We start from the raw sequence: 27,824 nt of genomic DNA on the forward strand, positions 1-27,824 counted from the left end.
TATTACTAATCAAAAATTAAGTTTTTACATATTTACAGTAGGAAGTTTACATAATATCTTCATGAAACATGATCTTTATTTATTATCCTATTGATTTTTGGCATAAAAGAAAAATCAGTAATTTTGACCCATACAATGTATTTTTGGCTATTGCTACAAATATACCCATTCTACTTAAAGGAGTAGTTCACTTCCAGAATAAAAATGTACAGTTAATGTACTCACTCCCTTGTCATTCAAGATGTTCATGTCTTTCTTTCTTCAGTCGTAAAGAAATTATGTTTATTTGAGGAAAACATTTCAGAATTTCTCTCAGTTTATTGGACTTCTATGGTGCCCCCAAATTTGAATTTCCAAAATGCAGTTTAAATGCAGCTTCAGAGGGCTCTAAGGGATTCCAGCCGAGGAAGAAGGGTCTTATCTAGTGAAACGATTGGTTATTTTCCAAAAAAAAATTTACAATTTATATACTTTTTAACTTCAAGCGCTCGTCTTGTCTAGGTCTGTGTGAACTCTGTGTGTTTTTTTCCGGTCATGACAGTTAGGGTACGTCTAAAAATTCCCATCTCATTTTCTCCTCCAACTTCAAAATGTCCTACATCGCTGTTTTACCTTTTTTTGTAAAGGGTGTTTGATCTTCTTTGTATGTTCACTTAAACTCTGGGTTGGCATTTCTGCAGCGATGTAGGACAATTTTAAAGTTGGAGGAGAAAATGAGATGGGAGTTTTTAGACATACCCTAACTGTCATGACAGAAAAAAAATGAAGTTCACACAGAGCTAGACAAGATGAGCATTTAAGGTTAAAAAAATATAAATTGTCATTAAAAAAAATAAATAAAGAGCCTTTTGAAGCTGCATTTAAACTGCATTTCGGAAGTTTAAATTTGGGGGCACCATAGAAGTCCATTACATGGAAGAAAGACATGAACATATTGGATGACAAGGGGGTGAGTACATTATCTGTAAATGTTTGTTCTGGAAGTGAACCACTCCTTTAACACTGGTTTTGTGGTTCAGGTTCACAAATAATTACACAACAATAAGCTTGAATGCAATTTATTTATTTTTCATTATAAATAGTAAATAGTGCTGCATTTTACACATTATCCTTCAACAATTATATGCAGTCGAGAACCAAAAAAAAAAAATATAAAAAACAACAAGGTAAAAAATAAGACATGAACATTGTGTTACAGAGAACAAAGATCTTCTCCAAACTGCAGAGTAAAAACAAAGGTGACATCCATCCATGTTATGAAACGCTGCATCATCTGGAATCTTTTCTTTGCATGGAAAACAATCAGAGTTTAAGAACAGATGATATTCGTGAGCGAGTAAGAACAGATGAGTGTTTATGAGGTATTGAGTGTGTATTGCACTTTCCTTGGGTTCGTTTTGTGGCGGGGGTCTCTCTGAATGTTCAGAATAGCATACTATCATACTACTAATGTTTAAGTATGCACTATGTATATCCTGTGCAATTTTTCTGCATGCAAAACTAACTACACTATCCTTCTACTCAATATTATATACCACATTGCAATGCATTTGACGTGACTTTCCCATTCCACTGTATACTTGACACGTCATCTGCCACATCAAAGATGTTTTTACACTAAATGCAACAGCATTTGCAAGGTAGCATACTACTTTGAAATATTTTTCATTTACTGTAAGATACAGTATGCAATAAGCAGTACAATAGTATTCCATTCTGAACATCACTTCTGTCTCATAAAAAGGTATTTTGTGTGTGCTCAGATGACTGGTAATAAAGGGGTCTGTGTCACATAGTCTATCTGCACTACTGAGTCTGTGAAATGCCATCGGACACTTGAGTGCATTCCGTTTAGGTCACCCTCTTTCTCGCTGTGAAGAGGACCTGAGAGCGTCGTGCCGAACGTGAGCCAAAAAGTTCTTGTGTATTTATTCGCTTATTTAAAAATGAGAAATAAGGAAAGTTGGCACATCAGTCTTTTCCAAGCCCTTATTTCCTAAATATATCAACAAAATGTGTCTCAACTAAAGAGTCGACTCGTGTCATAAACCAGCCACTAAAGTGCGTCCGTCAGTGGACAGCTGATATCAGAGTATGGCGCCACACTCTTCCCTGCCATTCCATGCTGTTTATAAGCACAGTCTCGGTCTTTGAGTTGTTTATTTGTCCTTTTTTGTCCTTTCCCTTTGTCCTCCTCGTGTTCCATGGCTTGTCGCTCTTTAGGAAGGAGGTGGTAAGTGTCGTCAGAACGTGCGATGCTGTTGCCTGCTCCAAAATGAGATGGAAATACGGAGAGGCTGTTTCCCACCCATCCCTACCCACAATATCACCCTCGTAAAAACAACTCAGTTGCACTTTGGACCCACAGGCGTTAGAGAGGACCGCCAACACCGCTGGCTTCTCCGCAGACCTCCTCGAGCGGGAGTTTGAGGATGGATGGTCATTTTGGTCAAACATTCAAGAGGTGAAGGAGAGCTCAAGTGCAAGAGTTTACGGTCAGACCATCCATAGATCTCTTCATCTCCTCATCTCCTGTCTGTCTTCATTCAGTCGATGCTGGGTTTCAGATAATGAAAGGCACCTGAAAGAGACAGAGAGAGATATTAATTTAAGGTCAGCATGAAAAAACTGAGACTTGAAATAAAATAAACACGTTTTATTTCAGTTAGGTGCCAAATCAACATTTCTCATTTTCATTTAGTTTAACCCATATATACATATTAAAAAATAAATACTAATAAAAACAACAAAAAACCCACAGACCATTACAAAAGCTTAAAATCGAAAGAAAACATAAAAATAACATTAAAAATATTAACAAAAACTATATTATTATAGTATATTAACATTATTAAAACCATTCTTTAATGTACAGAGACAAAAAAGATTTTTTTGAATATATAAATTTAAATGTAAATGTGTTTTAAAAATGAAGAAAATGCTTTTTTTTAATAAATAAATAAAATGCATGTTAAGTGTATACAATTGCACATAAATAAATAAATGTCAGTGTTAGACTTTATTGATGACATGATTCTACACTATTTTAGATAATTTTGTTACTGTGGAGAAATTTAACATGAGTAAATATCTCTAAAGAATAAAATAAAATAAATCACAATGTTTAGTAATTGATAACAATAGTTGTTAAGGGGAATAACTCAAATTTGACAAAGTTTTGTGTGTTTAATTTTTTTTTTTTACAACATTTAATATGTATAAATGTATAGATTTGTATAGAAATTAATAAATGTCGATGTTAGACTTTATTTATATGACATGTTTCTACAGTATTTTAGATTATTTTGTTACTGTGGAAAAATTTAACATGAGTAAATATCTCTAAAGAATAAAATAAAATAATTAAATTAAATTAAATTAAATTAAATTAAATTAAATTAAATACAATGAATAGTAACTGACAACAATAGTTGTTTAGGAGAATAACTAAAATTTGACTAAAGGTTTTGTGTGTTTTAAAAAATGTACAACATTTAATATATATATATAAAATGTATAGAATTTCATAGAAATTAATAAATGTCAATGTTAGACTATTTATACGACGTTTCTACACTATTTTAGATTATTTTGTTACTGTAGAAAAATTTAACATGAGTAATTATCTCTAAAGAATAAATAAAATAATATAAAATAAAACAACTAGTAACTGTTAGCAATAGTTGTTTAGGGGAATAACAAAATTTTATATATATATAAAATAACATTACATTAGGTCTTAGAAGTCTACTGATGCCTCCTAGTGGGCTCTGGGACAATGGCTGAGATGGCTGAGAACCAGTGATATCAATATATATGATTATATTGACACAGCCTTTGCCAAGAGAAAGAAAAAGAAATACGCAAAAGCGAAGGATCCAACAAAACACAGTTCATGATTGAACGAGCCAGTGTGTGCCAAGTCCACTAAACAGACAGACAGAGAAAGAAAGTAAGAGAGATTGAGAGGGGGGAAAATGAAAAGAGAGCGGTCCTATATTCAGTTCAGTATGGATCCGAGTCAATGATCAACAGCAACTACGGATCTGACCCGTCTGAAACACATGGTTCTAATATCTGCCTGCCACGGGCCATTCTACTCCTACACGAGACCCCCGCTAACTCCTCCACGGACCCCCAGCTCTGTGCTTACAGGGTGCGGACCCCAGCAAATTAATGATATCAAGATGCAGTTCTGGATTGGGCACTCGACATGCAGGCCTGGTGTGTAAGTCTCTCTCCCCCTCCTCGGCTTCTGTCTAACATGTTCTGAGACGGCTGCTCCTCTCATTTCACTGCGTGTTTGAGTGGATCATGAACGATATCTTTGTTACTCGAAGCTCATTACATGGCTGGCTGACGGATGCCTGGAGCTGATGAGATATAGCTCATCTCACAGGGTCGTGAAAGGTCATGGGTTAAGCATCGTAAACCACGGCGGCGTTTACCTGCCCGGCGGATTACAACTAACTAATGTAAACCCGTGATTACGGCTCAGATTAAAAGACGAATGCTTTACTGAAAATAATCTCAGTTGACGTTTCGACGATCGTGTTTCTCTACAGAATCACTGGATTTTTTAAAAAAAATTTCCTGGCTGCACTGTAGCGGTTAGCGCGGTTATAAAAAAAAAATGTTGAGATGTGGTGATGCAGTTCATCAAAATCGTATGGCATGGATCAGTAAAAGTGTCAAAAAGTGTAAAAATGTAGTTATATGAAAAAGGAATCAATGTAATTAGAAGTAAAAGTAAGATTAAACAACTGTTAATGCACTTTTGAACTGTTGTTTGAAAATTTGCACAAACAAAACATTCATTAAAATGAACTGCTCTAAAAAAGATGACAAAGTCATGAAATGAAATGCATGTTATTGATCTAATTGTGAACGATTCATCCATGCATATATATTTTTTTTAACATTTTATTTACTTATTTTTTTAACTTTTATTTTATTTAGTACTTCTCCAATTTTGTCTGCATAAATCCTGCCCCTTTTTTACAATCAACTGCATTTACATTTGCCTCCGATCAAAAACCGATGAACTAACAGATTAATCCGCAAAATAATACACTACCAGTCAAAAGTTTTAAAAAGTTTTTTTAAAGAATTCTTTTCTGCTCACCATGCTTTTATTTGATCCAAAATACAAAAGCAGTAATATTGTAAAATATTTTTATTATGTAAAAAAAAAAAAAAGCTTTTCTCTTTGAATATATTTTAAAGTATAATTTATTCCTGTGATCCAGTTTAAATTTTCAGTATCATTACTCCAGTTTTTTAGTGTTACATGATCCTTCGGAATATATATCAAACTTTTATAAAAATTGATACTTTTAATTAGCAAGGATGCTTTAAATTGGTCAAAAGTGCTAATAAAGATGTTTATAATGTTACGAAAGATTTCTATTTCTATTAAATGCTGTTTTTCTGAACTTTCTATTCATCAAAGAAACCTGAAAACCTGTTTTCAACATAATAACAATATTAAATGTTTTTTGAGCAGCAAATCAGAATATTAGAATGATTTCTGAAGGATCACGTGACTGGACTATTGATGCTAAAAATTCAGCTTTGAAATCACAGGAATAAATAAAATTTTAAAATATATTCAGATAGAAAACTGTTATTTTAAATAGTGAAAATATTTCAAAATATTACTGGTCGTGCTGTAATTTAGATCAAATAAATTCAGGCTTGGTGAGCAGAAGAAACTTCTTTAAAAAAAAAACATTAAAAATCCTACTGTTCAAAAACTTTTGAGTGGCAGTGTATATAAAAAAATACATATTTTATTTCAGCTAGCTGCAAAGGCAACATTTCTTATTTTAATTTATTTTTATTTGATGATTAAAACTAAAAAAAAACTCAATTAAAAAGTTAATAAAGACGAAATATTTTTTTTACAAATTGACAAAAACACAAATTTACTGAAACTTTAACTGAAGTTAAATTGAAAACAGAAAATAATAAAACAAAACAATTCAAAATGAATAGATACTGTAAAAGTATCGATAAAGTAACAAAGTGACGCATAAATTCCAAAATAGAACTTTTCAAACTGAAAATTAAAAGTTTTTAGAACACAAACGTGTAGCTTTCTCTCTCACTACAATACAAACAGTGCTGGTATTCACCTTACTCTGTCCATACTGGCTGTACTGGTAAGATGCCACGTGGTCCACGCTGTACCCTGGTGAACTGTAGCTGGAGGGGCAGTAGGACTGGGAGCTGGGCAGAGCTGGCATGCTGGGAAGACCTGGCAGAGCCTCCAGTCTCTGAGAGGAGTGGCAGCTGGGAGCCATGCCTGTGCTGGGCTCCAAACCGCCCGTCAACGGAGAGAGGGCGAAATCACTCTGCGGCTGGTGCGGCACTCCACCTGGATTCAACAGTCCCATCACCTGTGGAAAAAACAACACATCACTTTAGTATAACTATGCTAAGATACTTTTTTTTAAACAAGAAAATTACTGAAAAACACTAGCCAAGACCAATGAATTCCAATGCTGTTGCTGTTCAAGCTGGTTTATGCTGGTTACCAAGTGAGTTCAGAAAACCACATATAATCATTTGCATGCTTACAAATCAGTTTTATATGACGACCAGGGTTATTATTGTTAACTAAAACTATAATGAAAAAGAAAAAACAATTTCTGAAATATTTTCACTACTATGTTTAAATAAGCATTAATTAAAATAATTATAATATAATAAAAATTAAAAAAATACATTTATTTTAAATGATTTTTTAAATGATTTAAATAGTTTACTCTAAATTAGTACTCAAATAGTTTAACATGTTTAAAAAAATAATACAAAGACAAAAACATACAACCAAATTACTAAAACTTGAACTCAAATTTAAATCTAAACTAGTATATCAGTGATGCTCAGATAACAATCTGAGGTATATACTTTCCCAAATGATCAGACAGATGACAAAATAGTAAAAAATCCCATAGACTTGCATTTAAATGGCAGCACAGTCTATTAGTACTCAGAACTGGTCAAAGTTACTTTTTGGAATTTAAAAAATACATTTTTAATACGCCTGGATTAACTTAAGTTCTCAGATCTTTCCGAATTCTTCATCTTCACCAAATAAAACAATGAAAATTTGCTTTTGTTTTAAACTCTGTGATGTGAAATGAATTCAACATAGCTAACTTGACATAATGGCAACGTTAATGTTTTTAATTCATTCCGTTCAGAAAAAACCCTCCTTTTTATCAAACACCAGTGTGTGTAACACGCATCTGAAATGATTTGTTGACAGCGAGTCAGGATCTCTCCAGCTCTCACACAGTGCCTCTGGCCGCCCGTGTCTAATTCACACCAGTGACGGACAGATGGAAGCGAGACGCGAGTCGAGTGTGCCATCAGTGTCTGTGAGCTCTCGGACGCTGCTTGATGGGCCAAACACAGATCAGTTCCCTCCTTCTGCTAATCATTAATCAAAACCAGGCCGGCCCAGGAAAAAAAAAAAAAAAAATCTCCTGCGCACCGATCGACCGAACAACCGGCCGGCCCACTTACTCCGTCCAGAGTCAAATTATTCCCCATCCTGCTGGACACATGGTTCCTTTTAAACCGTTACCCGGTGCAACCAAAGAGGGGGTGGAGTCGGTCGAGAAGGGCTGTATTTCTTTGCCCAGTTAACATTTTCCTGAAAACAATTCTGAGTGCAGAGTTGTGTGTGTTTGAGAAGAGAGCACAGCCAGATGAAAAAAAGAAAAATGAGAGTAAGAAAACAAAGAAGGAAAAAAATGGGTTTATGGAGTTTTCTATTAAGATTTGATGTAAAAAACCAATTGAACAAACAAAACATGGAATAAGTGCGCCATATGCGCAGAGAGGGGGAATATCAGTTGCAGAGAAAGTATTGCACGTAAAATACGTGGGTGGGTTTGCTTAGATATTCTTTAGGGGCAAATTTGTCCTCAGACATGAATTCAATCTGACAAAAACTCCCTGTGGGGTCATCTGGAGAGGTCCTCAATTAGAAAAACAATTCATAAATAATATTTTTATTTAGTTTAGCTTTTAAGCAAAAAAATCTCAGTTACAGCAATGCACCTACGATGGAAATGAAGGTTGCTAGTCTTAAATAATTAAACTGCTGTTTTAACAGTATAGCTACAAAACAAAACCAGTGTATTAACATGACTTTAGCATGGAAAAATGCTTAATTTTTTCAACACCTAAAAACATAAAAATATATAAAAATATGTAAAATACAAATTTTTCCTTACAATGTTTAAATAATCATTTATATATATATATATATATATATATATATATATATATATATATCCTTTTTTTCTCCTTGTTTTATTTCTCATTTTTCATTTTTATTTTTATTTTAATGTTTATCATTTTTTTAAGTACTAAAATAGCTAAGCTAAACTAAACTAAAAAATAAAACTTAATAACAACTAGACAGACATATTAAAAAAAAAATAATAATAATAATAATAATAAAAATTCAAAAACAATAATAATACAACAAAATTACTTTTCGGTGTAAGGTTAAGTATTCAACACCTAAAAAATCAGTTTCATATGATAAACGAGGGTTATTATTGATAACTAAAACTAAAAATATAAAGAAAAAATATTTTCATAACTATGTTTAAATATGCCTGCATATTTATTTATTTATTTATTTATTTATGTTTATTTAAACTTTTTTAAAAACCCTTTTTTTATTTCTCATTTTTCATTTTTATTTTAATATTTATCATTTTGTTTTGTCTGAGTTCCTAAAACAGCGAAGACTAAATAAACTAAAACTGAAAACTAAAACTTAAAAACTACACAGACATATTTTATAACATATACATTATAATATATAGCCTTTTGAGGTTATATTCGATTTAAAATTCAACATTTAAAACTCTAAAATGACTATAAAAACGAATTATAATGAAATAACACAAAAACTGTTTTTATGTAATTATATACTTTTTTTAATATATTTCTGAACAATATTTTGTATGTCAAATGTGTATAAAATTATACACAAGTTCTAATAGAAAAGTTGATGAGAATTGTTTTAAAAATTAAAAGCATTTATTTTAAGCATTTAAACATTTGGTCCTTATTCACTTCCATTTTTCTTGTTTTTTTTTTTAAGGAAAACATGAGACTAGACAAAATTATTTTGTGGCAACGAACATTATTCCACAAATGCTATAAAATAACCATAACCTGTATCGAACCTGGAATATTCCGTGTAACATAAAACAATAGGCGCCTATGGTATTTCCTCATTTAGCAAGGAAACCATGTGTGGTTTGTGTGGTTAACGCTTTTACAAGCAGTGTGAAGGGTCACGAAATTCCTTTTGGGGTTCATCTTCAACAGCTGTTTCGGAAGAGAAATGGACCGAGGGCTCTAAGCGCTCACAGATTTTCAGGTGCTTTCCCCACCTTGCAGATAACTCAAGGATCACACGAGCTGACAGCGTATATCATGTACAGCGGCGCATGTGTGAGTCACACGCTGATGTGTGATGCTTAACAAATGAAAAGCACATGGAGGTTAAACTCTCTCGTTCACCTCCCCATGGGGGGCCCGGGCCCGGCTACATGTGAGGTGAAAGCTAAAATGTTCCTTCCATGTCGAGACCACAGACAGGAGATGTTGACAAAAAGCTTCCTCATAAAACTTTTTCCCAGCCAGGACGATGCATGTACGCAGCTGTCCGGAGGAACCTGAGGGATGAAGCAGCCCACATTCGCCAGAGCTCAAAGAGCAAACGTGCAATGCTCCCAACTCAATATAAAATGTTATTTTGATGGACTGTTTCAGATTAAATACATTAAGCAATTTTTGTGATTATTTCTTAATTTTAACTTGGACTATTTATTTCATTTAAACTCACAAACCACTGCAATTACATGCTACTGAGTGCATTTTTAGCACTTTTTATTAAAAAGGAAAACAGGCTGGAGCTGCAACTTATCACTTTCTGATCTTTTTTTTTAACTAAAAACATTCATTTGAGACATTGAACAGGAAATTACGTGATTAAAAAGAGTGATCTGGATCAGAAAACCACGTGAGACTGACTTGAATTGATATATAGGTCAATTATTGTTCTTGTACAAGTAATGTTTAGCAACAAAACCATGCTTTTTTTTTTTTTCTTTTGGACCAAAATTACTAAATGCTACAACAAAAGTATTGCTCATTGTTAGTTGATGCATAACTAATGTTAACTACTGGGACTTTATTGTAAAGTGTTACCAAAACGTCTATTTTAAGTATAAACCTTATGAAATAAAGAATCCTTTCTGTTGATTTGGTATTTATCAAAGTTTTATGGCATGTCCATCACTGTATATCTCATTTTTTGTAATTAATAGATAAAAAAAAATTTAAATGATATGTAATTTTAAATAATCAGTTTCATTTGCTAATAAATTACAAACCAATCTGCAAAGACAAGCCTCTTCAACGCACCCAGAATCCCAAGCTTATTTCAGCATACATTAAACCACAGATAAATACATAATTCAAACAATTAGCCAACAAAGTGGCTCATTTGCATAAATTACACAGCGCATTACGGAGGGTAAATTCTCCCATTCCAATCAATTAAGAGTCCGGAGCATCCCATAATTAGAATCCCAGACGCTGAGAGTTCCAGCATCGTCATGACGACGAGAATCCCTGCCCTTCAACAACAACACAACAGCACTAGCCGACCCTATGCCAGGTTACAAACACACACACACACACACACACACACACACTAATGGCAATAACAGACCCGAGTGTGAGTGTGAGTGTGAGAGCTACCTGACCTCTAAGTCAGTCCTGACGCAGGAATGCTGCCTTAATGACTAGGAATTGGTTCTGATTACAAACCCTGCTGCTGGGGGCGCTGCAATTAGACACACTTCAATTAATACGTCATGTTAAATAACTTTGTGCAGTTCAATTACTGTACACGAGGCGAGAGTCCAAATGCACACAGAGGATTCTTTATTTCCTAAGGTTTGGTTTTTATTTAACATTAACTAATAATGTGCAATACATTAGTTACAGCACTTATTATTATTTTTGCTCATGTTAGTCTATTAAATAATATTATTTACCCTTTTATTTTAATAATGTATTGTTAAATATTGAAATTAACAATAACTCAGATTAATAAATGATTTAGAAGTATTTTTTATTGTTGAAATGAATGAAATGAAACTTTATGTAATGTTACCAGCATTTTCATGTTAACATTCTGTCATTTTTTACTCCTCCTTCCACCGTTTCAAACCTGTATGCTATTTTTTTCACTAAACAAAAGGCATTTTTTAAAGAAATGTCACAGCTTTTTTTAACGTAATAACATTTCTTAGGAAACAAGTCGCTTAACCCTTGAACAGAAAAAAAAATTTATCATAAAAGTGGTCGTGTGGAGTCATGCATACAGTACCAGTCAAAAGTTTTTGAACAGAAAGATTTTTAATGTTTTTTTAAAGAATTCTCTGCTCACCAAGCCTGCATTCATTTGATCCAAAATACAGCAAAAGCAGTAATATTGTGAAATATTTGTACTATTTAAAGTAACTGCTTTCTATTTAAATATGTTTTAAAATGTAATTTATTCCTGTGATCAAAGCTGAATTTTCAGTCTTCAATCCTGATCCTTCAGAAATCATTCTAATATGCTGACTTGCTGTTCAAGAAACATTTATTATTATTATAATTATTATCATCAATATTTAAAATAGTTGAGAACATTTTTTCAAGACTCTTTGATGAATAGAAAGATCCAAAGATCAGCATTTATCTGGAATAAAAAGCTTTTGTAATATTATACACTTTACCATTCAAAAGCTCGGAGTTAGTATAATTTTTTGTTATTGTTGTTTTTGGGAAAGAAATGATGAAATTAATACTTTCATTTAGCAAGGATGCTTTAAAAATCGATCATGATACAGACATTTATAATGTTACTAAAGAATTTTATTTTAGATAAATGCTTTTCTTCTGAACTTTCTATTCATCAAAGAAACTTTAAAAAAAGTATACCGTGCTTTTAAAATAATAATAATAATAATAATAATGAATGTTTTTGAGCAGCAAATCAGAATATTAGAATGATTTCTGAAGGATCATGTGACTGGAGTAATGATGCTAAAAATCAGCTTTGAAATCACAGGAATAAATTACATTTTCAACAGCTATTTTAAATAATAAAAATATTTTACAATTTTACTGTTTGCTGTACTTTGGATCAAATAAATGCAGGCTTGGTGAGCAGAAGAGACTTCTTTAAAAAACATTAAAAATATTACTGTTCAAAAACTTCTGACTGGTAGTTTATATACATTTAAATAAGCTACTGACCCAAATATATAAATATATAACCATGCAGTGAACGGCTGTTTTATCACAAAAGCTGTAGCAGTTCCCCAAAATATTCTCTTTATACCAGAAGGTCATACAAGTTTAAAACAAAATGAGTGTGAGTAAACAATGACAGAATTTTCCTTTTTTGGGTCAACTGTCCCTTTAACAAAAACGTTATTGTACCATAACATATCTGATCAATGGGGTTTATGTTTAGACTGCAGTGTTTTCCATAAATCTTACTGGTAATCTTACTGGCCTTCATGCTTTTTTTGTGCGTTTTGAGAAAGAACCTCTTTCTCAAAACCATCTTCTGTCTTATAGCCCCAGGGCCGCTTTCTATCTCAGTCATTCTATTTTTTCCCCGCTTCCATTTCATTCTCTCTCTGTCCATCTCTTTCATTCCATTTATCTGAATCACGCAGCACTCCGAGCGGTTTGAGTTTGAGGACAGCACCCAGAATGCCGCTCATGTCTAACTACCGAATGCTTTGAGGCAGTTAGGAGCTCATTTTCTGGTTGTTAGCACGTTGTGCGCAGCAGGCGAGCCGACAGATAACAGCTGATGAGTGTGTAATCACAAATAATTGTCTTTCACTTCTCGTTTCCATCATCATCATCATCCTTTTCAGTCGTGTCCTACCCCTCTTCACACCTTTATCCTCACATTCACTCACACTGCCAAGCCACTGGTCGGTACAAACACTCAAGACTTTCTCTAAGCGTGTATACACTACTGTTCAAAAGTCTGGGGTCAGATTTTGCGTTTTGAAAGAAATCTGTGCTTTTATTCAGCAAGAATGCATTAAATTGATCAAAAGTGACAGTAAATACAAGTTCAATATACTCACATGATTGCAAACCAAAAAAAAATTGTTTACACAAAAAGATTGTGCAACACTGTAAAAAAAAAGTTTCTTAGCACCAAGAATGATTTCTGAAGGATCATGTGACACTGAAGACTGAAGTAATAGCCACTGAAAATTCAGCTTTTCATCACAGGAATAAATTATACTTTAAAATATATTAATCTGGGAAAAAGTTTGTTTAAATTGTAATAACATTTTTTTTACAGTATTTTGATCAAATAAATGCGGCCTTGTTGAGCATAAAAAACACTAAAAAAACCAACCCCAAACGTTAACTACACTGTTATAATTTCATTTTACACAACAATTTTCTAAGTCTTGAATCAAAAGTCTCATGTGACTAGAACTTCAAGATTTCCTTATAACCCTTTTTCCATATAACCCTGTATGATTGTCTAAGCTCTTTGCATGCAAATTGAGTAACAACGTCCCAACCAACCATAACAGATTGTTTGGTGGAAACCTCTGGCAACCTGTCAATATATGCAGCCTTATACTGTATGCTCAAACTGTATGTGATGTGAAATGATACTGACCTGTGATGGGAGGCCGTTGCTAATGGTGGGGTTCACTGGGTTTGCATGGCCTGGCGCGGCCACATAGCCGTCCGAGTAACCAGAGAAGCCATGACGTCCAGAGGAGAGGCAGTAGGCCGAACTCCCCTCCTGGGCCCCCGGTCCGCTGCCAAGCCCAGTCTGATGCACTGAGGTGGGGGGAAGAGGCTGAGGCCTGTGCACGGTGCTGGGCTGCTCCGACACTGCAGAAAGAGAAAGAGAAAGAGACAAAAAAAGAGTATTAGGGATGTAACAATATGAAAATCTCATGATATGATCCACAATATGATATTATTGCGATATTAAATAATAATAAAAAAAAGACAAATGAAGACTTGGAAAAAGTGAAAATTTTGTACATTTTAAAGTTAATTTTTTCTATTTAATGCACTTTGAGAATTCAAAATTAAGAGCTCCAACCCATGTTCTTAACTAAGAAAACTTAAGTCAGAAAAAGTCAGTGAACTGACTTGGACCTGAACTTTAAAGGGGACTCAACCCCTCTTTTTATTTGTGGTATACTGCCTCAGTCTAAATTACATTCACACTGGTGTTTTAGGAAGCCAAACAAATTAGAATATAATAATAACAACAACAACAACACAACATTTTGAATTTGGACTGCAGTAACGTTACCCATTTAAACCGCTAACTGTCAGCAATTCATACTGCTCTTTTAAGCTTTTGACAGAAACGTCAGTAGAGCTTTTGTTTTGACGGAAAGCTTCAGTGAAAACAGGCTTACAAAAATGCATCTCACTACAGATCTAGTAAAATGCTGTAATCATCCGCCACAAAAATAAAGCATAACTGGTGGCCGTTGCATTTCCAAACACGCACTAAACTCACAGCACATGCAATAAACGAGTTCACTGCATTCACTGTTAACTGAGCCGTTCTGATGTGTGGAAAACACTGGATCATGAGCTGATTGCCTGAAGGAAGTGTGCGCTTCGCTTTGAAGTGCCCAGCAAAAACAGACAGGATTAAGCCATGTTGTGCTTTTGGTTTTAGTCCGTTTGACAGATACTGTGCCAAAACACATTTTTAAAGACTTTTTATGTAAGAACAAGAAGTTTAAATATGTTTATACTACTGGGCCTCTGAATGCTTGAATCTGATTGGCTTGAATCTGAAGATATGCATTATTTTCAGGGAAACGTGCAGTGAATGTAGTTCCAGGCAGTTCTTGACCGCATTACGTCTATATCACTTCGCCACAAGATTGAATTTATTTCAAAGGTCCTTACAGCCTAAAACAACAAAACAACAACAACAAATAAACTCAGGACACTGGCCAAACAAATTTAGTAAACAATAGGATAAAATCGACAGATTATTTCTGTTTTTGCCACAAAATTACATTTTATTATGTACGGAAAACACATACTCTATTTCTCCCACTCTCTCTCCCTTACAGACGGACACACTTACAGTTTGCACACGTTAACACACGCGCTAATGTTGCTAGCGCTGCTCTGACGATTTAGGGGCCATTTACACAGAACACGTCTTTGCGTCTAAAAATGCAAGACGCAGCGCTTAGGAATTTTTTTTTTAAAGCACAGCATAGAACGCGAGGGTCCCGAGATGCGCAATATTCAGTGACAGAAATATTTCTCTCCAAGCTCTTTTTTTAAAGGAACAAGTTGTCGCTTGAAGAAATGTTATATAATTCAAGGCATCCGGACACCTCTTCCGCCATGTTGCCATCAAATAAAGCAGTTGTCATGCCAACTTGCTACTGTAAACAGAAGCTCGCAACGTTAAATATACGTTAAATGTAACGTCAGTTATTTCTTACTTCAAAAACTACACTTTTTGCCCGGAAGACCTATGGTTTCATATCGTCATATGACCATGATAATATCAAGACAGTTTTGCTATCACCATACCACAATATTGAGAATATGTTACATCCCTAGCCTTAAGTGTCACATGATCCTTCAGAAATCATTCTGTTATGCTGATTTGGTGCTCAAATAGCATTTTTCATTACAATCAATGTTAAAAACAGTTGTGCTGGTTAATATTTTTTAGGAAGATGTGATACGTTTTTATTATTGACAAGATACAAAATTCTTTGATGAATATAAAGTTTAAAAGAACAACATTTATTTGAAATTGAAACATTCTAAATGTCTTTACTCTCACTTTTGATCAATTTATTATTTTGGATTTTGAATGATAGCATTTTTCTTGGCTTTACAGTACCTTGTGAGATCGATGAGGGAGGGTAAGGACTATCCGCCAGCTGATAAGGCTGAAGACTCGACATCGCAGAGGGCGGGAAACCACCAGGTATCAGGTGATTAAACGCCATGAGCTGATTGGCTCCTGCCTGCTTCCTCCAGCGAGCTCTTCTATTACTAAACCATACCTGCAGGACAGGCAAACGACAAACAATATACTTAGATTTAACACTCATACACTCATAGACTGTTTTTATACACAAAACAGTGCCAAATATAAAACATGACACACTTCAGCATGGGCTTCCCATAACACCCCCCCTTTATTCGGGAATCAGATATGGGACCGTGTTATTCCTATAAGAATGTGTTTGTGTGTGTGATGTATCTGAGCGTACACAGGAGCTCTTTGTGTGTTCAGTAGCCGAAAGCTTGTTTGGTCTGATTGCGATCGCAACATCTGTGCTCATTAAAAAGCGGTGACATCATGTCACGAGTTCTAGTTTAATTGGGTTAGAAGGACTCAATAATAGAGTTTATTAAAAGATTCTGTTTTGAGGTTTTCTGCGACAGAACGCCAGGGTAAAAACAAGAGGTCAGACGTGGCACAAAGAAGCCTGTGTTTATGCGGGTGTGTCATGTGACTTCGGGGCGAAGGGTGCAGGGCGAAATGCTGGTAAATTTAGTCTCCCAGTGTAAACCACCACATTTTAATTTTTTTTTACAGCAAACCAGCAAAGTGACTTACGAGAAAGTGTGTGTAGAGTGATCATTTCCGCGAAGATACAGCTTTTACAGGAAGTCACAGAGTTGGATATCAAAGGTGTGTGCGTTTATGTACCTGTACTCGTGCCTCGGTGAGTTTAGCTCTCTGAGCGAGCTCTTCTCTGGTGTAAATATCAGGGTAATGGGTGCGTTCGAAAGCTCTCTCCAGCTCCTCCAGCTGCTCGGCCGTGAACGTGGTCCGACTGCGCCGCTGTTTCCTCTTTAATGGCAAACCCGGTTCTGAGTCCACATCTGAGCCCTCGTCTGAGTGGCTTGCTGTAAATAAAACATGAAAATGAGATTATTATTAAATAAAAATTCAGTCCAGAACTCTGTTACCATCTGTGAGAGATTTTCATTTGTTTCAGCAGAGCACAAACTTTAAATGAATAGTTCATGACTTGAATTTGGGACAGTTTCTTGCACAAAGCTATTGTGTGGCTTCAGAAGAGTTGGAATATAGTTCACAAGTCATACAGACAACGTTTTATGATACTTTTATGGTGCTTTTGACAGCTTCAGTCCTCAGTGACATTCATTGTATAAAAATTCTTCAAAAAATTGTATTCCACGGACTAAATAAAGTAGCATATTTAAAAAACAAAAATAAATAAAATAAAATAAAATAAAATTATATATATATATATATATATATATATATATATTAATGTAAAAACAAATTAAATAAAAATTTAAATAATAAATAAATACAGATACTACTAAATAATAAATATATATAAATAATATAATAATAAATAATAAATAATACTAAAGCAAGTTATTTCATAAAACAACAACATTAAAAAAGATCTAAAATAAATAAATCAATAAATAATATTAAAACTAATTAATTATTTCATTAAACAACTTAAAGATTTGAAATAAATAAAAAAGATGCTACTTCAATAAATTTATAAAACAAATTAAACAGACTTTTGAATGTTTAAATAAAATAAATAAATAATAAATTAATTAATAAAAAAATACAAATACTATAAAATAAAAAATAAAATACTAAAGCAAATTAAATAAATTTAAAACAAATTAATACATAAGTAATACTAAAGCAAATTATTTCATAAAATAAGGATGCAAAGTAAATAAATAAAATAAAGATTTAAAATGAATAAATAATACTAAAATTAATTAAATTCATAAAACAAAGACTTTTGAATGTTTAAATAAATATTTTAAAATAAAATAAAAATACTAAAGCAAATTAAATAAATTCATAAAACAAATTAAATAAGAACTTTACATTAATAAATAAATAAATAATACTAAAACAACTTAAAGATGTAAAATAAATAAAATAAAGATTTAAAATAAATAAACAAAATACAATAAGCTAATTAATTAAAGCTAACTGAATTAAATTCATAAAACAAATTAAACAAAGACTTTTGAATGTATGAATAGATAGGTAGATAGGTTCCTTTAAACTGTTAGAAATGGTTTTTAAACAGCAATGCTGTGGAAATTATTCTGGGCTCCATGACTCAATGTACAAGCGACGCAAATTCTACATACTGAATATACAAATATACAAAATGTAACCAAATATTCATGTTACAATAAAGTATGACTTGTCTAAATAATTCTAATAACTATATGCAAAATAAAATCTGAGAAATGATGTTTAAAACTTTAATCTTGCTATATTTGGCCAAATGAATTGACCACAATATTGTTAGAAGGCCAGTATGTCTAACACTTGCTCTCAACCCAGCGCTCTGTGTTTACACACAAACACACACATCAGCACTCGCTCATATGCAGGTATTATTTGTGGTGAAGTTGGAGCGGGTGAGAGGTTCTTTCGTAGCTAATTCAGCAGAAGAGAATGTTAGTGTGAGTGGACTAAAGCTCAGGGAATCTGTACCCAGAGGAGGGGGGCCCTATCAAATGATTAGGCTCCTCAAACTAGCGTGACAGCCAGCTATTGTCCAGTAATACGCCTCGAAAGCCCCCATCCAGAACTCGCCAACGCCACATCTGCTTCGTCTGACACTAGCCATCTCCTTTCTCTTGTTCGCTCTCTCTTCGATTTTCACCCCCATATGGTTGAAAACACAAAACGTAAAAAGACGCCCGACTTCGCCAAGCGAAACCGCATCCAAAGATTCATGTGATCAAAACTGTCTATTAAATTTACTTTTCAGATGCTTCCAATTTCTTCCAAACAAATATGCAGGTGTACTTCTCCTGCAGAGAAAGAGTGCAAACAAGAGAAAAGTGAGGAAGAAAGAGAGGTTTTGCGGTTTAATTAAAAGTGAAGAATCACGCGAAGCAAACTCTTCGTTCTCCACCCTGGAGCCACACAGGAAATGCTGCTGCCCGGTGCCATCGTGTATCTCACGAGGGAGGGATGACTGTCCTTCACCACTTTTCCACTCTCTAACGCTACAGAAAAGTCTCTTTTCATGCCATTTTCCCCAGAAGTCTGGACTATTTCAGTAGACAGCACCTGGAATGAACAGGCAGTTACTGAGGAAATGGCATCCATCATTTTCTTCATAAAGAAAGCCCTCAGAGAACTCACTCGCAAATTAAAGTAAGCACATAAAAACATGTTATTATCCCAAAACTAACATCCAGAAATCAAACCGTCAAATCAAATCCGGCAAGAAAAAGAGAAGGCACGAGAGTTTCCAAATCGTTTTATGAATTGGGTACAAGTAAAACATCTCACTTTTCGTTTTTTTCTTCTCATAATTCCCTTGAGCTTCTGTCATTATGGTGGCAAAAAAGTAATAAAATATTACAAATAAAATAGAATAAAATTTAAAAATAAGTAAATCAAATTTAAAAATAGAAAATAAGTAAAAAAGTCAGAGTTCCTATCATGTCACTGCAAAAGTCAAATGATACAAATAAAATAAAATAAAAGCAAATAAAATAAAAAGTAATAAAAACATAAATAGGTTAATAAAAGAGGGGTTTTATCATTAAATTAATTAATTAAAATAAATCAGCCTTAAGTTTCCTTAAGTTTCTATTAATACAACTGCAAAAGTCAAATAATACAAATAAAATACAATAAAATATTAAAAAAAATAAAATATAAAAACAAATAATGTAAAAATAAATTAAATATAATATAAAGAACAATTAAATAAAAAAAACCCTCATGTATCATTTAGCTGCAAAAAAGCCAAACATAAAATAAAATAAAATAATAAAATAAAAAGTCAGTCTTTCCCATAACTGCTTGTAGTTTCTATCATTACTGCTGCAAAAAGGTCAAATAAAATATAAAAAAATAATAGGAAATAAAAAAAAGTAAATAAAAAAAAAACAGTCTTCCCATAATTTTCCTTTTTTTATCATTACCACTGTTAAAAAGTCAAATAATACAAATAAAATAAAATAAAATAAAAGTAAATTAAAATATTAAACATATATGTAAAAATAACTTTAATAATATAAAAAAAAAACAAATAAATAAATAAATATTTAAAAAAATCTCATGTATCATTTGTCTGTAAAAAGCCAAACATAAAATAAATTAAATTAAATGAAAAGTAGATAAAATTAAACAAAAATAAGTATATAAGTAAGTCATTTTTTCCCATATCTGTTCATGGTTTCTGTCATTACTGCTGCAAAAAAGTCAAATAAAATATAAAAAATAAAATAGAATAAAATTTAAAAAAAAAACTAAATAAAAAGTCAGTGCCATATGTTTCCTGTTTTTATCATTACCACTGCTAAAAAGTTAAATAATACAAATAAAATAAAATAAAGGTTAACAAAAAATATAAAAACAAATAATGTAAAAACAGCTTAAATAATATAGAAAACAAGTGAATAAATAAATAAATTAAAAAAACCCTGTAATTTGCTGCAAAAAAGCCAAACATAAAATAAGATAAGATAAGATAATAAAATAAGTCTTCCATAACTGCTTGTAGTTTCTATCATTACTGCTCCAAAAAAGTCAAACGCTACAGACTGTAATCTGTAAATGACACTGTTGCATTTGGCTCTTTCTCTCTCTCTCGCGCTCCCTTTCTCTCTCACTCCATCTCTTTTGGGGAGTTATTTGGCAGTCTTTTGTTGGCCTGTTTAGTGAGAATGGTGACTGAGCTCTTTGGAGTCTGATTTCCACGCTCCATCTGTAGGTTCCATGAGCTCGGTCCGGGCAGCATTGAGGCCCCTGTCACCTGCCTGGCAGGGGGCGGGGGGGAGGTGGGCACAATGAGGGCTGGACGCAGGGCAATGGGGGCTCCGCAGGGGAACAGCGGGGGGCCGCCCCCGAACCCTTCCTCCTCCGCGGCCAGGGGGTTACAGAGGTGGAGGTGGAGGGGGGTGACGGGCAAAGAGCGATATGAAGAGAAAAAAAAAAAGAAGAAGAGGGGGCAGATCGCTCAATGGCACCTGGGGGACTAGTTTAGTGACTAGTGAGGGGTGTGTGGGAATAGCGATTCTAGTTTAGGATGATTGTCAGTCCCGGTCTCGTCCATCATGTGCATTTACAGCATTGACGTACGCTAAACAGGCACTTCTCTTTTAAATTTATCATTACGTGATTTTCCTGGGATTTCACTGACATGGGATGCCAACAAACAGCATTACACTGGACTACAGATTAGTTTAACATCATGAACCAGATTTACCCAGAGAATCAGATCAACACAGACAGAAATTGCTCCCATATTTCCCATAAAAAATCAGGATTTTAATATCTTAAATATATCAAAGCGCTAAAAAACTGGGGGGAAAGCATGTCAGAGAAAGAAATTTCCATAAATAATCAAAAAGCTAAAGTCTTAGGGAAAGCAATAAATGTAAAAATAAATAAATGAATGAATAAATAAAAAATAAATATAGTTAGGAATTGGGAATTGTGTGAAAACACTTTTCTAATGATTGAAAATGTCACTGAGAAGTTTTGAATTCTGAATGAGAATTTGAAAGCCTAAAAATGCATAGAATTTTCCAAAAATAACCAAAAACTTCAAATGTCCAATAAAGAAATCAGAAAAAAGTAATAAAATAAAATAATGTGTATATATATAATAAAAAAAACAGCCTGGAATTGTGTGAAAAGAGTCTTCAGTCAAGTTTTGAATTTTGAATTAAATTTTTGAAAAGCCTAAAAATGCATAGAATTATCCACAAATAACCAAGAAATTCAAATGTCCAATAGAGAGTTCAGTAAATTAAAAAAAAAAAAAAATCAGCCTGGAATTGTGTGAAACATAATTAAAGATAAATAAAAGCTGAAATGTCCAATAGAGAGATCAGTAAGTTAAAAAATATATATAGCCTGGAACTGTGCAAAAACACTTTTTCAATTATGTTTTAACTTCTGAATCAATCAGGGGTATTCTAGCAAAAAAACTGAAAACATGTCATAACGCTAAACGGCGAGACTGAGAGGCTCCCCAAAAGATTCGAAGAGTTGCTGTCCATCAGAATTTCAGCAGGACAGGAAACTCATACTGTGGCCACTTCCCACAGCATACCTGTCCCAATACACCACCAACCGCTTAACCCATCTATCTTCTCTCCCTCACTTTCATCTACTCTGCATCTCTTTGACATTTGACAGAGGTTTTGTCTTTCATCAGCAAAATTGTAATGAAAACAGACGACGGAAAGTCTAGTTACAATGAATGATATGATGCACCAAGAAAGCAGAATGACAATTAGGACTAAGGATGCAAGACAGGTAACGTGGACCACTTCATCTGCATAACACTAACAATCAAAATGAATTAACAAGTATGAAACAACAAAGGGGTGAAAACATTTGCTCTGACAAAATAAATGATTAAATGTTATAAAACCTGAAATTACTGTCATGATTTGGTTAAGCAAAGTGTGCAAAAATATGCAAAATGTAACTGAAGAGACAATCTACTTTCATATGTTGATTGAGGATCTGGATATGAGGGAATTCTACAACTGCAAATAGGTATAAAATTATATTTATTTATTAAATATAATTGAACACTGTAACACATTGGGTTTTATTGTATTCATTAAAATAAAGAAAATTAAATCTTTAATCAACTTCACAATATTTACATATAATAGTAAAAAGTCATTAATTTAGTAATTGTTTAAATATGCCATTAGCAGGAGGACGTGTTGCATTTTTGAAGCCTCTAACCACAGGAAGAGTCACCAGTGGGCCTATTGTTATTTAGTGAGCGTTAATTCACGATACCAGCGCATGGTGCCTCTCGCTCACACATCAGATTTATATTCCTCTCACACGCAGGACAAACCCCACAAACCTGCAGCCTGCCAGCTACACACAGCATTTATCAGTGCACTCCAGAAAAGAGAGAGAGAGAGAGAGAGAGAGAGAGAGAGAGAGAGAGAGAGAGAGAGATGAGCTCTCTGCTGAATGAACTCCATAGCATTTGGATGGACGTTAAAGGGGTTGTGGTGAATTCCAGGCATAATCACAGAGAAACAAGAGAAGGCTGAAAAACAGAAGCCAAAATGACGCAAAGCAAATGCAGCTTTGTGCAAAACTCAGAGAGAGAGTTTGTTGACTTTAAAATGATGAATTTGGAAAGCCAGAGGAAAGCTATTGCTCAAAGCTTGCTAATTTCATAGCTCAAAAGACTCGATTGAGCTCTCAGTAACGTTTCATCTAAATGGATACTCCACCCAAATATCAACATTCTGACATCATTTACTCGCCCTCATGTCATTACGAACTTACTTTCTTCTGCGGAACACGAAATAAGACATTTTGAAGAACGCTGGGAACCAAACAACATTGGAGCTCATTGATTTCCATGGACAAAATCTCCAAATATCTTCTTATATGTTCCACAGAAGAAATCCAAACAGGTGTGAAACAACCTGAGGGTGAGTAATGACAGCAGCTGAATTTTTTGCTTGGTATCTCATCAAATCTCAGCACATTCTGAGACGTTTAGGTCCCTTCTGCAAGATCACTTGAGAGTTAAACATCTGAGGACCTGGAACCTTCATTTGCAGAAGCCACTGAGATTCTAAAGAGATCCTTTGTGATTTTTCTTCAGGAAAGTCAGGTTGGCGACTCTAATGCAACACACACTTTGACACGCCAACAAAGCCGGCAAAACAAAGAGAGCAGATAAAGTGAAAGTAAACACAGGGATGTTTGGAGCGAGAGCACCAGAGTCCACAGACGACCATCTGGGCAGTTTATAGCTCCTGGTAGGGGAGAGTCTTCTCCTCCTCAGGGGCTGTTAAATGGTTGGGTAATTGAGCTCGTGACATGTGTTCCCCAAACAAAACAAAAGAGAGAAGAGACAAATGAAGCATTTATTTGCAGCGTGGAGGAGTGCTGGCCCTTTCAGCCCGCGCCCCAGCCAGCCACTGGTGAGTGAATTAAGGAGTATATAGAATCCCAGCAGATGTAGGGAGAAGAATGGTTAACGGAACGATCACGACTCCATCTGGGGTTGGCATTTTGTTAAGAGGGAGGAGCAGGGAGTCACTCAACTCGCTAAAGAGCCACGACCCCAGCAGCTGCCCCGAGAGAAACCAAGCGAGAGAGAAAAAGTGGTAGACGGAGAAAGAGGGAGACAAACGCATTCGAAAGATCATTTTTAACCTTGCAGGTGGACTAACATGCGATTTTGGACAGTATCTTCCTTAAGATACTCTCTGGACATGCCTAACTAACTGCTAAGTGAGATTAACCTCTTACCATGGTACTGAAATATAGTATTGGGGTATCAGGGGAAGAGCTTTCTCTTTGTGTGCTGCCTGTCTGGGTGCAAATGGTCTACATGCACACTCCAAAAGTAATAAAATATCTACATTAAAATGGCATTAAATTGCACAGATCATTGTTATGACAAGTCAATATGTGACCCTGCACCCCAAAACCAGCCATAAGGGTCCATTTTTTGAAATTGAGATTCATACATCATCTGAATAAATAATACAAAGCTGAATAAATAAGCTTTCCATTAATGTACGGTTTGTCAGGATAGGACAATATTTGGACGAGATACAACTATTTCAAAATCTGGAATCTGATCAACACATTGAGAAAATCACTTAAAGTTGTCCAAATGAAGTTCATAACAATGCATATTACTAATCAAAAATTAAGTTTTTATATATTTATTGTAGGAAATTTACAGAATATCTTCATGGAACATGATCTGTACTTAATTTCCTAATGTTTTTTGGCATAAAAGAAAAATTGATCATTTGCTACAAATATACCAGTGCTATTTATGACTGGTTTTGTGATCCAACACTACCGTTTGAAGTTAATACGTTTTATATTAATACATGTTAAAATAACTCTCATGCTCACCAAAGCTGCATTTATTTAATCAAAAATACAGTAAAAACACTCAAAATCTGAAATATTATTACAGTTAAAAAAATTTTTTGTTTTCTATTTTAACATAATTTAAACTGAAATTTATTTCTGTGATGCAAAGCTGAATTTTCAGCATCATTACTCCAGTCAAGTGTCACATGATCCTTCAGAAATCATTTTAATATGATGATTTGCTGATCAAGAAACATTTCTTATTATCAGTGTTGAAAACAGTTGTGCAATTTAATGTGTCCTTGCTGAATAAAAGTATTAATTTCATTAAAAAAAAATCGTACTGACCCAAAACAGTAGTGTAATATACACATATATAAAATAAATAATACAACGATCTGAATGCTGGTTTGAAATCAAAATTCAGGCTCTTAAAAGAGGCCACTGAGTTCATAACTGTCGTTCTGTGCATTAAAAAGAAATACGTTAAGATCCATTTTTAGAGACCGACACGAGGACCATAAAGGAGGGATGCTGAGGCATTATGGGTTCCCTGCATGCTTTGCTCATTATGATGCCTGAACAGTACAGAGGTGCCTGTTGCAGCATGGAATCGCTCCTAACAACGGGACAAAGCCAAAACGCAGCACCCACGCAGCGATCGCGCCGCGGGAACACACACCACATGCTCCTAAATATATGAGCGCTCATTACATTGACATCACATTATATTTATGTCGACTCGTGCTTTTGTTCCAAACATGCACATCGGGGGGAAAGCTAGGACTGGGACAGGTGGGTCACATGCTAAGCTGATAAAATACAAATCCATGATCCATAAGATGGTCAAAATACAGACTTTAACTCTTATTATTCAATAAAAAACACTATCTTTGATAGTTACTTCTAACCCTAAAGCACTAAACCTCACTACACTGCATTAGAAATAAAATGTACAGAAATAAAATTAAATTTAGAAATAAAATTAATTAAAATACGTTTGTTTAAAATAAAATAATAATATTTAAAAATATTTAATATTATATTTTCCTTCTCATATAAATTGATCTTGTTTTAGGGATTAAAAAAACAAATATACTGATTAGGACATTTCTTTTCCAAATTATGTTTCTAAATAATATATTTTTCAATGAAAAAAGAATAGCACTACATGCACTAAACAGCACATCTAAAGTTTATAAAACACCTGAAACTTATAATGCAACCATTCAAAATCAGTTCTCCTTTGTCTTCTTTAGTTTGAAAGCATTTATTGACCATCATAGAGAGTCTGTTACCTGTCACACTGAACAAACACATTATCTTAACCCGCACTTCCAACAGAGAGGGAGTTTGCACAGCCACTGACCCAGGACTCCCCCTTGACCCTGCCCAGCCACATCTTACCCTCTCTGGGGTACGAATAAAACTCTGACAGCCCTGTGCAAAGCCCTGCAGCTCTGACTCAGATACACACATACATTTGGAGTCAACAAGGACCTGGAAACCACACTAAGTAGGTAAAACATTTTGCATTTCATAAAACAGCAGGAAACACTGCACCACATTGTTAAAAGGGGGTTTTACAGCCTAATGCCAAAATAGTATTTTACATTTCATAACTACTTACTGTTTTCTTTAACCACCAAAATACCACTGAGTCAACTTCACCTCTTTCTTAATATGAATACAGTTTTTTGTTAAAGCTAAAGAAACACTGAAGAAGAAAAACACCGAAGAACGCTCATTTTTAAAGTTCAAAAGCTTTGAAGCATTAATGGTGAAACGTAAAACACAAAGTTCACAAACCTAAGCGTGTAATGGATAAAAAGCACTTAGTAAAGCATCTTTTAGATGTAGTATTGAAAAACGACAGCGTTTCCTTGCAGATTTTACTCAGCAAACAGGCGAAGACAACAGTTGGAAGGCGTTTGAAATTCCAATTGACTCCAACAGAAAGTCTTCTGTGAATTTTCCAAAACCAAATGAATTCTGTCTGAAACAAATCAGAAATTGCACGTTTGAGTTGGAAATGATGATTTCTACTCGTCTAAGTTACATGCAGCAGAGCAAGCGAGCTAACAATGGTCTACTGTAGAATCTGGGAGTCATGAGGCTGGAGTTCCAGTCACCAAAACCTCCAGAACAACTAGATAGACTACAGCTCCATCAAGCTTTCAGTCATGATTCTGCTGTAATTTCTTAGATTTCCACTCTCCATGCTCTCTCTCTCCCTCTCTCAGCAGCAGTTAAGAAGTGAAGTTCCTCAAGTTAAGTGATTGACAACGGCGTCTAGCTCTTCTCAATTAACTGCCTCATTGTGAGTCTTTATGGCAAGGCCCCTGAAACCCTCGACCTCTCCTTTCCCCTCCTTTTCATGGCTCCTTTGCCAGAGTTTCACTCACTCAAACACTTGCAAGAAAACAGAGCGCTCTATTCGGCGAGGAGCCCCTATTCTCATTGACCTTCTATTGCTCACTTTTTCTTTTGGACACTTCAAACCGTCTTTGAGAAGAGAGGAGTGGAAGAGGAGTCCATCAGTCGCTAGGGGCTGGTCCGGGTTTGACCCCGCACCCCCCACTTCAAAGATGGTTTGCATTCATTAATTGTTCTTTGAATTAATATTTGAGGATCACAATGCTGGTGCCAGCGTATAAAGCCGACCTAATGAAGCATACAAGCGGCATTCACTTGGAGATAAGCTCGGTGCGACCGCGTGCATGCGTGTTTTCTTCCTTTGCGTGCCACTTTGAAATCGAATGGAATGACATCATGTGGAAATGATGCACGGCCTGGGCCGTTTCTGAGAACGCTGCGCAAACGCGACAACGACGGCGCC

At 34.5% G+C, this 27,824-nt stretch overlaps 1 protein-coding gene across 1 annotated transcript in view; it reads right to left on the bottom strand.

Moving 5' to 3' along the window:
* Positions 1-1,097: 1,097 nt before the first annotated feature.
* The window catches only part of pax3a (paired box 3a), a 34,083-nt gene continuing 7,356 nt past the window's right edge, over positions 1,098-27,824 (bottom strand). Inside the window, exons 5-9 of the mRNA XM_051122189.1 lie at positions 16,817-17,016; positions 15,998-16,163; positions 13,766-13,986; positions 6,138-6,401; positions 1,098-2,581 (exon numbers count right to left, since the gene is read on the bottom strand). Coding sequence (XP_050978146.1) covers positions 2,564-2,581; positions 6,138-6,401; positions 13,766-13,986; positions 15,998-16,163; positions 16,817-17,016 — 869 coding nt within the window. The 3' untranslated portion in view covers positions 1,098-2,563. The remainder of the gene's footprint in view (positions 2,582-6,137; positions 6,402-13,765; positions 13,987-15,997; positions 16,164-16,816; positions 17,017-27,824) is intronic.

This window comes from Labeo rohita, chromosome 2 (assembly GCF_022985175.1).
Source record: "Labeo rohita strain BAU-BD-2019 chromosome 2, IGBB_LRoh.1.0, whole genome shotgun sequence".
Lineage (NCBI taxonomy): Eukaryota > Metazoa > Chordata > Actinopteri > Cypriniformes > Cyprinidae > Labeo > Labeo rohita.